General features: G+C 44.8%; 1 protein-coding gene across 2 annotated transcripts in view; it reads left to right on the top strand.

Annotated features, from left to right (window-relative positions):
• The first annotated feature begins 6,414 nt into the window (after window positions 1–6,414).
• LOC137379893 (differentially expressed in FDCP 6 homolog) overlaps window positions 6,415–15,570 on the top strand; it is a 103,983-nt gene continuing 94,827 nt past the window's right edge. For both annotated transcript variants that reach the window (XM_068051298.1, XM_068051299.1), the window contains exons 1-2: window positions 6,415–6,779; window positions 8,386–8,526. In XM_068051298.1, coding sequence (XP_067907399.1) covers window positions 6,684–6,779; window positions 8,386–8,526 — 237 coding nt within the window. In that variant the 5' untranslated portion in view covers window positions 6,415–6,683. The remainder of the gene's footprint in view (window positions 6,780–8,385; window positions 8,527–15,570) is intronic.

A 15,570-nucleotide genomic window follows, 5' to 3' on the forward strand; every position in this document is an offset into this window, starting at 1 on the left:
CACACTGGTCAGTGTACTTTATCCACACATTGGTCAGTGTATTTATCCACACACTGGTCAGTGTCTTTTATCCACACACTGGTCAGTGTCTCTTATCCACACACTTGTCAGTGTATTTATCCACACACTGGTCAGTGTCTCTTATCCACACACTCGTTAGTGTATTTATCCACACACGAGTCAGTGTATTTATCCACACACTGGTCAGTGTCTCTTATCCACACACTCGTCAGTGTATTTATCCACACAATGGTCATTGCATTTATCCACACAATGGTCAGTGTATTTATCCACACACTGGTCAGTGTCTTTTATCCACACACTTGTCAGTGTTTTCATCCACATACTGGTCAGTTTATTTATCCATACACTGGTCAGTTTATTTATCCACACACTGGTCAGTATATTTATCCACTCGTTGGTCAGTGTCTTTATCCACACACTGGTCAGTGTATTTATCCACACACTGGTCAGTTTATTTATCCATACACTGGTCAGTTTATTTATCCACTTGTTGGTCAGTCTCTTTATCCACACACTGGTCAGTGTATTTATCCACACACTGGTCAGTTTATTTATCCACACACTGGTCAGTATATTTATCCACACGTTGGTCAGTGTCTTTATCCACACACTGGTCAGTGTATTTATCCACACACTGGTCAGTTTATTTATCCACACACTGGTCAGTTTATTTATCCACACACTGGTCAGTATATTTATCCACTCGTTGGTCAGTGTCTTTATCCACACACTGATCAGTGTATTTATCCACACACTGGTCAGTTTATTTATCCATACACTGGTCAGTGTATTTATCCACACACTCATCAGTGTATTTATCCACACACTGGTCAATGTCTTTATCCACACACTGGTCTGTGTCCTTTATCCACACACTGGTCAATGTCTTTATCCACACTGTGGTCAGTGTCCTTTATCCACACACTGATCTGTGTCCTTTATCCACACACTGGTCAATGTCTTTACCCACACTGTGGTCAGTGTCCTTTAACCACTCACTGCTCAGTGTCCTTAATCCATATACTGGCCACTGTATTTATCCACACACTGGTCAATGTCTTTACCCACACTGTGGTCAGTGTCCTTTAACCACTCACTGCTCAGTGTCCTTAATCCATATACTGGCCACTGTATTTATCCACACACTGGTCAGTGTCCTTAATCCACACACTGGTCAATGTATTTATCCACACACTGGTCAGTTTATTTATCCATACACTGGTCAGTTTATTTATCCACACACTGGTCAGTATATTTATCCACTCGTTGGTCAGTGTCTTTATCCACACACTGGTCAGTGTATTTATCCACACACTGGTCAGTTTATTTATCCACTCGTTGGTCAGTGTCTTTATCCACACACTGGTCAGTTTATTTATCCACACACTGGTCAGTTTATTTATCAACACACTGGTCAGTTTATTTATCCACTCGTTGGTCAGTGTCTTTATCCACACACTGGTCAGTTTATTTATCCACACACTGGTCAGTTTATTTATCCACACACTGGTCAGTATATTTATCCACTCGTTGGTCAGTGTCTTTATCCACACACTGGTCAGTGTATTTATCCACACACTGGTCAGTTTATTTATCCATACACTGGTCAGTATATTTATCCACTCGTTGGTCAGTGTCCTTAATCCACACACTGGTCAGTGTATTTATCCACACACTGGTCAGTTTATTTATCCATACACTGGTCAGTTTATTTATCCACACACTAGTCAGTATATTTATCCACTTGCTTCTTTGGCCTCCTTATCTCAAGAGACAATGGGCAAGCACCTGGAGGTGGTCAGTGGTGTGTGCAGCTGCGCCTGGAGTGGCTATAAAGGCCAATACTAGAGTGACAGGCTCTTCCACAGATGCTGCAGAAAAATTTGTTTGTCGGGGCTGTTACACAGTTGGCTCTCCCCTTGCGCTTTTGTCTTTTTTCCTGCCAACTGCTAAGTCTCTTCGACTTGCCACACTTTAGCTCCGCCTTTATGGCTGCCCGCCTCCTTATCCACAAGCTGGTCAGTGTCTTCATCCACACACTGGTCAGTGTCTTCATCCACACACTGGTCAGTTTATTTATCCACACACTGGTCAGTATATTTATCCACTTGTTGGTCAGTGTCTTCATCCACACACTGGTCAGTTTCTTTTATCCACGCACTTGTCAGTGTATTTTTCCACACGCTGGTCAGTGTCTTTATCCACACACTGGTCAGTTTATTTATCCATACACTGGTCAGTTTATTTATCCACTTGTTGGTCAGTCTCTTTATCCACACACTGGTCAGTGTATTTATCCACACACTGGTCAGTTTATTTATCCACACACTGGTCAGTATATTTATCCACACGTTGGTCAGTGTCTTTATCCACACACTGGTCAGTTTATTTATCCACACACTGGTCAGTTTATTTATCCACACACTGGTCAGTATATTTATCCACTCGTTGGTCAGTGTCTTTATCCACACACTGATCAGTGTATTTATCCACACACTGGTCAGTTTATTTATCCATACACTGGTCAGTGTATTTATCCACACACTCATCAGTGTATTTATCCACACACTGGTCAATGTCTTTATCCACACACTGGTCTGTGTCCTTTATCCACACACTGGTCAATGTCTTTATCCACACTGTGGTCAGTGTCCTTTATCCACACACTGATCTGTGTCCTTTATCCACACACTGGTCAATGTCTTTACCCACACTGTGGTCAGTGTCCTTTAACCACTCACTGCTCAGTGTCCTTAATCCATATACTGGCCACTGTATTTATCCACACACTGGTCAATGTCTTTACCCACACTGTGGTCAGTGTCCTTTAACCACTCACTGCTCAGTGTCCTTAATCCATATACTGGCCACTGTATTTATCCACACACTGGTCAGTGTCCTTAATCCACACACTGGTCAATGTATTTATCCACACACTGGTCAGTTTATTTATCCATACACTGGTCAGTTTATTTATCCACACACTGGTCAGTATATTTATCCACTCGTTGGTCAGTGTCTTTATCCACACACTGGTCAGTGTATTTATCCACACACTGGTCAGTTTATTTATCCACTCGTTGGTCAGTGTCTTTATCCACACACTGGTCAGTTTATTTATCCACACACTGGTCAGTTTATTTATCAACACACTGGTCAGTTTATTTATCCACTCGTTGGTCAGTGTCTTTATCCACACACTGGTCAGTTTATTTATCCACACACTGGTCAGTTTATTTATCCACACACTGGTCAGTATATTTATCCACTCGTTGGTCAGTGTCTTTATCCACACACTGGTCAGTGTATTTATCCACACACTGGTCAGTTTATTTATCCATACACTGGTCAGTATATTTATCCACTCGTTGGTCAGTGTCCTTAATCCACACACTGGTCAGTGTATTTATCCACACACTGGTCAGTTTATTTATCCATACACTGGTCAGTTTATTTATCCACACACTAGTCAGTATATTTATCCACTTGCTTCTTTGGCCTCCTTATCTCAAGAGACAATGGGCAAGCACCTGGAGGTGGTCAGTGGTGTGTGCAGCTGCGCCTGGAGTGGCTATAAAGGCCAATACTAGAGTGACAGGCTCTTCCACAGATGCTGCAGAAAAATTTGTTTGTCGGGGCTGTTACACAGTTGGCTCTCCCCTTGCGCTTTTGTCTTTTTTCCTGCCAACTGCTAAGTCTCTTCGACTTGCCACACTTTAGCTCCGCCTTTATGGCTGCCCGCCTCCTTATCCACAAGCTGGTCAGTGTCTTCATCCACACACTGGTCAGTGTCTTCATCCACACACTGGTCAGTTTATTTATCCACACACTGGTCAGTATATTTATCCACTTGTTGGTCAGTGTCTTCATCCACACACTGGTCAGTTTCTTTTATCCACGCACTTGTCAGTGTATTTTTCCACACGCTGGTCAGTGTCTTTATCCACACACTGGTCAGTTTATTTATCCATACACTGGTCAGTTTATTTATCCACTTGTTGGTCAGTCTCTTTATCCACACACTGGTCAGTGTATTTATCCACACACTGGTCAGTTTATTTATCCACACACTGGTCAGTATATTTATCCACACGTTGGTCAGTGTCTTTATCCACACACTGGTCAGTTTATTTATCCACACACTGGTCAGTTTATTTATCCACACACTGGTCAGTATATTTATCCACTCGTTGGTCAGTGTCTTTATCCACACACTGATCAGTGTATTTATCCACACACTGGTCAGTTTATTTATCCATACACTGGTCAGTGTATTTATCCACACACTCATCAGTGTATTTATCCACACACTGGTCAATGTCTTTATCCACACACTGGTCTGTGTCCTTTATCCACACACTGGTCAATGTCTTTATCCACACTGTGGTCAGTGTCCTTTATCCACACACTGATCTGTGTCCTTTATCCACACACTGGTCAATGTCTTTACCCACACTGTGGTCAGTGTCCTTTAACCACTCACTGCTCAGTGTCCTTAATCCATATACTGGCCACTGTATTTATCCACACACTGGTCAATGTCTTTACCCACACTGTGGTCAGTGTCCTTTAACCACTCACTGCTCAGTGTCCTTAATCCATATACTGGCCACTGTATTTATCCACACACTGGTCAGTGTCCTTAATCCACACACTGGTCAATGTATTTATCCACACACTGGTCAGTTTATTTATCCATACACTGGTCAGTTTATTTATCCACACACTGGTCAGTATATTTATCCACTCGTTGGTCAGTGTCTTTATCCACACACTGGTCAGTGTATTTATCCACACACTGGTCAGTTTATTTATCCACTCGTTGGTCAGTGTCTTTATCCACACACTGGTCAGTTTATTTATCCACACACTGGTCAGTTTATTTATCAACACACTGGTCAGTTTATTTATCCACTCGTTGGTCAGTGTCTTTATCCACACACTGGTCAGTTTATTTATCCACACACTGGTCAGTTTATTTATCCACACACTGGTCAGTATATTTATCCACTCGTTGGTCAGTGTCTTTATCCACACACTGGTCAGTGTATTTATCCACACACTGGTCAGTTTATTTATCCATACACTGGTCAGTATATTTATCCACTCGTTGGTCAGTGTCCTTAATCCACACACTGGTCAGTGTATTTATCCACACACTGGTCAGTTTATTTATCCATACACTGGTCAGTTTATTTATCCACACACTAGTCAGTATATTTATCCACTTGCTTCTTTGGCCTCCTTATCTCAAGAGACAATGGGCAAGCACCTGGAGGTGGTCAGTGGTGTGTGCAGCTGCGCCTGGAGTGGCTATAAAGGCCAATACTAGAGTGACAGGCTCTTCCACAGATGCTGCAGAAAAATTTGTTTGTCGGGGCTGTTACACAGTTGGCTCTCCCCTTGCGCTTTTGTCTTTTTTCCTGCCAACTGCTAAGTCTCTTCGACTTGCCACACTTTAGCTCCGCCTTTATGGCTGCCCGCCTCCTTATCCACAAGCTGGTCAGTGTCTTCATCCACACACTGGTCAGTGTCTTCATCCACACACTGGTCAGTTTATTTATCCACACACTGGTCAGTATATTTATCCACTTGTTGGTCAGTGTCTTCATCCACACACTGGTCAGTTTCTTTTATCCACGCACTTGTCAGTGTATTTTTCCACACGCTGGTCAGTGTCTTTATCCACACACTGGTCAGTGGCTTCATCCCAACACTGGTCAGTGTATTTATCCACATGCTGGTAAGTTTATTTATCCACACGTTGGTCAGTGTCTTCATCCACACATTGGTCAGTATATTTATCTACACGTGGGTCAGTGTTTTAATCCACACACTGGTCATTGTTTTTTGTCCACACACTTGTCAGTGTATTTATCCACTTGCGGGTCAGTGTATTTTTCCACATGTTGGTCAGTATCTTTATCCACACACTGGTCAGTGGCTTCATCCGAACACTGGTCAGTGTATTTATCCACATGCTGGCCAGTGTATTTATCAACACAATGGTCAGTTTATTTATCCACACACTGGCCTGTGTATTTATCAACACACTGGTCATTGCCCTTTATCCACACACTGGCCTGTGTATTTATCCACACTCTGGTCAGTTGCCTTTCACACTATTCACATCTGGTGACCCTGTCACTCTGTCACTTTCGCCTTGGATGAAATGAGTGCTTCGTTTTCAAACATTGTGATTAAATGTTTGAAGGTGTTGGTGTTTTTATGTGTGTTGGGAATTATTTCAGGGCGGTTTACTGCAATGAATGCGCACCCGTTGGCCAGCCCTTGCTTGTCCCAATTCTAAGGGTGCCGGTCGCGAGGGCAGAGGACACACCCAGAGAGCTGATCGGCCACTGGTGGCTTCGCCTGTCCGCACAGCGAGAGTAATCTCGCCGCTGAAGGCGGAAGTTCGGAGTGAGAAAGAGAAATTCAGAACTGAAGCAAACTTGTGGAGCGGGTTGTGTGATCGGCAGGTGGTAGCGGGGACCCTGTTGTTGGCTGTGGATGTTTCCAGGAGAGGGGAGCGGACCCCCAGCCCCAGTCGCAGGCGTGAATGTGTCGCCTGTCAGTTTGCAGTCAGTGCTTTGTTCAGTGAATATTCCCTATTGGACTGCTGTTTCTCTCTGATTCTCTGGTGGAATCTCCTGCACACCATGGATTTAAAAAGCGAGCTCCTTAAATCCATCTGGTATGCGTTCACCGCCCTGGATTTGGAGAAGAGTGGGAAAGTTTCCAAGTCTCAACTCAAGGTAAAGACACAATGCACAGAAGGGGCAGGAAGGATAGGGTGCGTGAGTGTTAAATAATCCGATTTACCGAAAAATACTGCCAACTTTTGCACTCAAAAGCTCTGAGCTGTTAGTTCTTGGGTTAATGCATAAGATCCCGTGGCATTATGCAAAAAGCCAGGGAGTTTTCCCAGTGTCCTGGCAACATTCATTCCTCATCCAGTGTCAGGAAAACACATTGCTATCGCCATCTGTGGCTCAGTTGGTCGCAGTCGATTTCTTGAGGCAGAAGTTTGTGGGTTCAAGTCCCGTTCTGGAGACTTCTTCGGAATTTAGGCTGATGCTCCAGTGCAATTCTGAGGGTGTGCTATATTGCCGTAGGGATGCCTTTTGGATAAGGTTCTGCACATGTTCCCTCTCAAGTGGACAATGAAGATCTCCTGATCTATTTCAACGAAGAGCAATGGAGTTCTCCCTGACATTTTGTCCAATAAATAGTCACATTAAAGAGGATTGGGCCTTGCAATAAAAATTAGCACAAAAGGGAAGAGGCCAAATCAATAAACTGACACAATCGAGGGGCAGATATAAACTACTAAACATGCAAATTGAAGGAGGAAGTCCCAGCCATGAAATAGGCACATTAAAGGGAAGGGTACATGCAATTTAATCTGTACAAGGAAATCGTTACTATTATTTCAATTTAGTTACAGTGAACAGGTTTCTCTATTCCAATGTGCACTGACTGTAACAATCCCCTCTCGCTCACTGAACTTTCCTTTCCTCCCTTCCCCCTCACCCCATCAACAGAACTATGTCCCTACAACTATTCTAGGGTCAACTATTCTAATGGTCAATCCATTAACCAGGGTTTGTGAGATTCGTGTTTGTCCAAAATTGCCAATCGGAAAAGGTCAATGCCAAGGCAACATAATTGGTCTAAGTTAATGGGGTGACCTGGGGAATTAGCATTAACATCCCATAACCTGAAGAACTGGAGAATACAGGGAGTAATGCACTGAACAGAGTGAGGAGTAATCGTAGAATCACGGAAACATACAGCAAAGAACGAGATCATTTGGGCTATCATGCCTACGTTGGCTCTTTGAAAGAAAATCCCATTTATTTGTCTGTAACCCTGTAAGTGCCTCACCCTCAACCAGCTGTCCAACTCCCTTTTAGAACTATTCATGGACTCAGCTTCCACCTCCTTTTCAGGTAGAGTGTCCCAGATCCAGAGTGTAGGAGAGCCTGCCAGGAACAGCACCAGGCATACCAAAAAATGAGGTGCCAACCTGGTGAACAACCCAGGACTACAAACATGATAAACAGTGGAAGCATGAAGCTGTAGACAGAGTAAAGCGATCCCAAGCTGAAGGATCAGATCGAAGATCTGCACTCCTGCCACATCCAGTCATGAATAGTGGTGGACAATTAAACAGCTAAACTGAGAGTATGGAGCTGGGAAAGTGTGGAGTAATGAGCTGGAGAGACTGAAGAGTAAAAAGCTGGGAGCAGGCCTAGCTGGGACCACCTGTGGTGTAGAGGAGAGTAGAGTTTTTGATCTTCCGTGTGATGTTTTGACCCAGTGACAGTGCTCTGTTGAATGTTCCTGTATGTTTTCCAGGTGCTGTCGCACAATCTGTATACAGCGCTGAACATTCCCCATGACCCCACAGCCCTGGAGGACCACTTCCGCGATGACAACGACGGGCCTGTTTCCAGCCACGGGTACATGCCTTACCTCAACAAGTACATCCTGGACAAAGTGAGTCAGCGCTCGGGGTTCTGCTGTGATTGATCCAGGGTTGTGAGCACCTTGCCCACACCAGCTGTCTCTGTTTCACTCTGACTGGGGGAGGAGGGCTGACACACTCAGGGTATTGTAATGGCAACCTGGCTTCTCCCCACCTCTGAAATCTTCCATTTCTGACTTAGGCGCGTGAGTGTGGGAGTATGCTGAAGTCTAGGGCACACAGAAATAACAACAATAACTTGTATTTATGCAGGGTTTTTAACATAAAATGTCCCAAGGTGCTTCATAGAAGTGTTATGAAACAAAATTTAATACTGAACCAAATAAGGAGATATTAAGACAGAAACTTGGTCAAAGAGGTAGGTTTTAAGGAACACCTTCAAGGAGGAGAGAGAGAGAAGCAGAGAAATCGAGGGAGGAAATTCCAGAGTTTAGGGCCTAGGCAGCTGAAGGGACAGCCACTAATGGTGTGGAGCTACTAGTGGAGCGACTGAAATTGGAAATGAGCAGGAGGCCTGAATTGGAGAAACACAGATATCTGGGAGGGATGTGGAGCTGGAGGAGATTACAGAGATAGGAGGGGGAAGGCCACAGATGGATTTGAACAAAGAAATGCGAATTTTAAAATCGAGGCATTACTGGATTGGGAGTCAATGTAGGTCAGTGAGTACAGGGGCACTTAGGAAACCAGAGATTTTAACACAGCCAATTTTGTTTGCACTGAATTCGGGCTCCTAATTTTCTACAGTCCTGCTCAGTCTTCACACCCTTTTAATAATCTCCTTCGACAATTACCCAACACTTTTCTGAACACTGGAATCAGGATTCATCAGCACTTGAGGCAACGCATGCCATATCCTGATAACTGATAAAGTTATAACCTTCTAACCTGCTCCTTTATGTAGCAATCACTTATCTTCACATCATGACTCCTCGATTAAAGTTTACTAAAATTGTGTCAGCTGTGGTTTAGTTGGCAACCCTCCCACCTCTGAATCAGAAGGTTCAAGTTTCACTCCAGAGATTTGAGCCTATAATCCAGGCTGACACTCCAGTGCAGTACTGAGGGAATTGATGAATTTCAGATGAGACATCAAACTGAGGCCTCACCCGTCCTTTCAGTTGAATGTTAACATGTCCTGAGGTTATGAAAGATGCAATGTGTATACTTGTCTGTCTTTTTCTTTTCTTTCACCGGCCCATTCTCTGTTCATCTAGTCCACTCCTTTTCTCAGCTTCAGCGCCTTCTTAATCTGTTCGAGAGATCACTGGCTGAGTAGGAGTCAGACACGGCTCCTCCGTTGAGTTAAAATAGCAGCCGGACTGCGATGACATAATCGGAACCCAATTCACGTATTTAAAGGGACCCCACCCATTCAGCTGGTCTGCCTACAACCAAAACCTGCAGTCGGCCTGATCGAGGTGGGAACAGAGTGGATAAGCTCTCCCACCCTGCTCCATTTTAACCTCCTCCCCACATTGTTTACCTTAAGTAGGGGGAGTTAAAATCAAATCGATAGTCTCCAGGAATGTATGAAAAACTGGTGAGGAGCTGTTAAGGTCAATCTGATTCATCATCCCATGTATTCATGCAGAGGAATCCCTATGATTTGTCTCCCAGGTTAACTCCCAGTCCCTTGGAGATAGAATCATAGAACTTTACTGCACAAAGGAGGCTGTTTGGCCCATCGTGCCTTGCTAGCTCTCTGAAAGTGCTATCCAATTACTCCCACACCCCTGCTCGTGCCCCATAACCCTGCAAATTTCTCTCCATTTCTCTTTTGAAAGTTATTATCGATTCTGCTCCCACCATCCTTTCATGCAGTGCATTCCAGATCACAACAACTCGCTGAGTAAGAAAGTTTTTCCTCATATCACCTCTGGTTCTTTTGCTGATTACTTTAAATCTGTGTCCTCAGGTTACGAACTCTGCTGCCAGTGGAAACAGTTTCAATAATAACACAGCAACTTGTATTTACACAGCACTTTTAATGTAATAAAACATCCAAAGGAGCATTAAAAAGCAAAATGTGACACCGAGCCACTTAAGGAGATATTAGGTCAGATGACCAAAAGCTTAGCCAAAGAGGTAGGGTTTTAGGCGTGTCTTAAAGGAGGAAAGAGAGGTAGAGAGATGGAGAGGTGTAGGAAGGGAATTCCAGAGGAAAGTATCTTGGCAACTGAAGGCATGGCCACCAATGGTGAAGTGATTAAAATTGGAGATGCTCAAAAGGCCAGAATTGGAGGAGCACAGATATCTCAGGGGGTTGTAGTGTTGGAGGAGATTACAGAGATAGGGAAGAATGAGGGGGTGGGATTTGAAAACAAGGATGAGATTTTTCAAATCAAGGCGTTGCTTAATCAGAAGCCAAAATAAGTCAGCGAGGACAGGTGAATGGGACATGGTGCGAGTAAGGGCATGGGCACCAAAGTTTTAGATGACCTCAGGTTTACAGAGGATAGAAAGTGGGAAACCAGCCAGGAGTGCATTGCTATAGTCAAGTCCAGAGGTAATGAAGGCATGAATGAGGGTTTCAGCTGCAGATGAGCTGAGGCAGGCTGGAGTCAGGTGATGTAACGGAGTTGGCAATAGACGGTTTTAGTGATGCCACGAAAATGTAGTCAGAAGCTCACCTCAGGGTCAAATATGAGACCAAGGTTACGAACTGCCTGGTTCAGCCTCAGACAGTTGACAGGGAGAGGGTTAGAGTTGGTAGCTGGGGAACAGAGTTTGGGGTGGGAACCGAAGCCAATGGCTTCAATCTTCCCAAAATTTAATTGGAGAAAATTTCTGCTCATCCAGTACTGGATGTCGGATGAGCAGTCTAATAATTTAGAGACAATGGAGGGGTCGAGAGAGGTAGGGATGAGGTAGAGCTGGGTGTCATCAGCATACATGTGAGAATTAACATTGTGGTTTCAGATGATGTCACCAAGAGCCTCATGTAGGTGAGAAACAGGAGGGGGTCAAGGATAGATCCTTGGGGGACACCAGAGGTCACAGTGCAAGAGCAGGAAGAGAAGCCATTACAACTGAATCTTTGGGTACGATTTGATAGATGAGAATGGAATCAGGTAAGTGAGTCCCATCCAGCTGATCATGGTGGAGAGATATTGGAGGAGGATTGTGTAGTCAACCAAGTCAAAGGCTGCAGACGGGTGAAGTAGGGTGAGGAGCCCTCACTTACCCAATCAAAATGTCTGATGATTTGGAACACCTCTATTAAATCTTGCCATCAACTTCTCTGCTCTAAGGAGAACAATCCCAGCTACTCCAGTCACTCACATAACTGAAGTCCCTCAGACCTGGTACCTACCATTCTAGTGTATGTTCTCTGCACCCTCTGCAAGGCCTTGAGACCTTGAAATGCTTGCTAAAGTGTGGTGTCCAGAATTGGCCACAGTGCTCAAGCTGGGGCCTAACCAGTCATTTATATTTATTTCCCGGATATTTCAGGAGGTTTCACAACAATAGCTGCCAACATATGTGGCCCCAAAATCAGTCAGGTTGATCTTTGCTTCCCGGGCCACTAGGTGAGAGAGGGCTTGAAGACCCCTGGCACCAAGTCCTGATACCCCTGCCCCCACCTACCTGACTGAGGCTTTTTTTTAATGTTTCCCACATTGGGTCTGGCTTTTGCATTGAGAAGGCTGCTGGTGTAAAGTTATAATCAGCAGCCTACACAAAAAAGGAAACAGTTGCGGTTTGGGCTCTGCTGTATGGTATGTCAGTACAGCCAAACTCTCCAGGCAAACATGTTACTTTTTATTGGTGATGGACTATTCAAGGTTAAATGTGAACTGTTACTGAGTCTGGAGAGCCCAGCACTCACTTTGACTCGGTCTGTGCTCTGAAACACCTCTCCCTCCCTCTCTCTCTTTCCACGTATCATTGTAACTCTGTCTGTTGCGTGTACACCTATTCCCAGGACAATGGTAATGTGAGAGCTTGCACTCTCTGCTATGGGCAAGTTACTGCAAGTCAGATAATGGTCAGGCCCCACATGTCTCCATGGATACATTTATCTGAATGTGGCCTTGAATTGTTACAAATGACAAAGGCCTTGACCAGGTTTTTTGAAATGATTTCTTAAAGGGATTGAACACTTCTTGCCTGGAAACTTGCTCTGCCTGTGCCTCACTGCCCCTGTCTGATACTGTGGGATCTCATTACAGCAGTGTGTAGCTGTCTGAGCATTGCACAATAATAAATGCCAGGAGATTGGATAGGTGCCTATAAAAAACATCGTTAGGGCCCTCGTTTTAATATAATCAACGGCAAACTGGAAGGTGCTTCGGACCCTCGACAAAAATCCGATCGGAGAATTGGACGTGGACTAAATAAACCTGGAAAAATGGGTCGCTGTCCATTTCTGCTCCTTCTTACCGCCTGTAAAGTTGCTTTAACTGATTGTAAAATCTACTTTCGGATCTTCGGGTGGGAGGGGAAGTGTAGTTGGGTGGAGTAAGAAATAGTAAACATAACTGGAAAAGGTTGGGATTTTTAGCAGCAATATTAATTCTCCCTCAAACTCATGTCTCATTGGCTTGTACCTGGGAACATGGAAGGATCCTCCCTCTTGACAGGTGCTTGGGCCCAGCAACAGGCATAGGCCGTATCCTTTACACTTCAGGCCTTCAGAGCAGGATCAAGCTGTTTAGTTTTTATCGTTACATTTGTGTTTAATCGGGGCCTCCTTATATCCTCAGGTCATCCCAAACACTTACCTTCCAAATTAATTACTTTTGCAGTCACTTTTGTAAAAGAGGCAAACACAGCAATTAATTGGCATACAGGAATGTCCAGCAGCATCAATGTGATAAACGACCAGATAACCTGTTTTAGTGATGTTGGTTGAGGGATAAGTATTGGCCAGGGCACTGGGAGAACTCCCCTGCCCTTCTTTGAATAGTGGCCGTTGGATCTTTTATATCCACCTGAGAGGGCAGATTGGGCTTTAGTTTAGTCTCACATCCGAAGGACGGCACCTCCAACAATGCAGCATTCCCTCAGTGCTGTACCGGAACGTCAGCCTAGATTTTGCGCTCAAGTGTCTAAAGTGGGATGTAAATCCACAAACTTCTGACTCAGAGGTGAGAGCACTACCCACTGAGTCACAGATGATACTTTCACTCCTGTTCATAGTTATATGGCCATGGAGACGATGAATAATTTGTGACACTCTTTCTGCACTGAATGATGGAGTTCTCCTTTGGGTACAAAACCTTGTCTATATTTTATTTGTTGTGTTCGGAGCAAATGAGGCTGGGAGTTCTCCGACCCCAGTCAGGCAGGTGACAGTGCTGTGTAGTCTTTCCAGCCTCCCGCCAACCCCATCTTGCTTCACAGGGATGTGGTCACCTGAATCATCAGAGTGGGGGGCTCACCTCTCAATAGAGAGGCCTCCCTCCGCACAACTGTGCCATTCTGCCACTCTGAGGGGGAAGGAGCTGAGGCTTGCCAACCTTCCAGGTTTGCCCTGCAGTCTCCAGGAATTGAAGATTGGTTCCCAGGGCACTGCTGTGAGCACTCGGGGAAAAAGTCACAGGGGGCATTTAAAAACATTGCATGCTTTAAAAAAATTTGAACACTTTAGCTCATTAGTTATTTTTAAAAATTGGGAATTAGAAAAATAGCTGTTGGACTGAAGTTGTGAATCATAGAGTGGGGTAATGAACAATCGATTGGCGAGGGAAGGCTGGGCACTGTGAAGGTGGTGTGTTGAAACTCCAGGGAATACACCCAACCAGAGTTGGTAATCCTAAGAAAGTCAGAGATTCAGATGGCCAACTAAATCTTTTCCTTTGCAACATAGAGTGCCAGTAGTGAGCAAGGCATGAATCCCTCACAGATCAAATAGATCTCTCTCAGATCAGATGGAGTGCCATCAGATCAAATGGATCTTTGTGGGATCAGCTGGCCCCCTATTGGATAGAAAGGGCCCATTTGATCCTATCAGGATCCATTCAGATAAAATAGATCCCTTCAGACTGAATGGACTGGCATTGGATCAAATGGATCCCAAGCGAATAGAATGGACCTTTATCAGATCGAATCGATGCCTCTCAGATTGAATAGATTCCTTTTGGATTGAATGGACCCTCATCAGATAAAATGGGTTCCTATTGAATAGAATGGATCCCTATCAGACAGAATGGATCCCTACCAGATTGAAGAGACTCCTACTGGATCAAATGAATCCCTATCAGTTAAAATGGACCACAATGGGATTGCTATGGATTGAATGGCGGTCGGGCCCTTCCCCTTTTCAGGCCTGAGTAAAGATGGCGGTCAAGGTCTGATGGCATCAATGTAGTGGTTCAAGAAGGACCCTGCATCGTGGCAGCTTAGATGCCTGTTTAGAAGCCAGAATGAAAATCACTGTGAGCAGGTTGAATATCCAGCAGGAAATAATCCCAGACATTTTCAGAGCCCACTCCCCCTGTTTTTCTTTCCTTTGGGTGGGTAGGGTTAAAATCCCATCCCAGTTGCAGATGCCAATGTTAATTATGTCAGATAGAGATTTGAAAGGGGGTAAAATGGCGAAGTGAGCACGGTCCAGCCTGGGATAAGGAATGGATATCAGGTGTCCCTAAGAAGAGCATGGTGCGATTGGAGTGGCCAGTGGTGATTGGACGTTGTGGGGCGGTGTGGTGGGAGGTATGTGGGGTGAGCTGGATCAGTGGGGATTGTAAGCCAGGGGAGGAGGTATGGGGGTGGGGGTGAGCTGGATCAGTGGGGATTTTAGCCAGGGGAGGAGGAGTGGGGGGTGGGGGGTGAGCTGGATCAGTGGGGATTTTAGCTGGGAGCGGGGGAGGGGATTGAATGCTGTTGATGGGTGGAGGATGCCGATGCTGCAAGAATGCTCTCCATGTCGAGAGGCCGGTTTATAATTCCATCAAGTGAAGGCTCTGCTAAATCCCAAATGTTTACCATCCCGAATTGCAGCTGCAGGAATGAGTGACCTGAGTGAGTGGGGTTAGAGATTTTCTCCCTCATGTTTTCTCTCTCTCTCTCTCCCCCCAGTCCCCTGGAGGAGCTGACTGGTGTTGGGG

This window comes from Heterodontus francisci, chromosome 18, assembly GCF_036365525.1.
Source record: "Heterodontus francisci isolate sHetFra1 chromosome 18, sHetFra1.hap1, whole genome shotgun sequence".
Taxonomy (NCBI): domain Eukaryota; kingdom Metazoa; phylum Chordata; class Chondrichthyes; order Heterodontiformes; family Heterodontidae; genus Heterodontus; species Heterodontus francisci.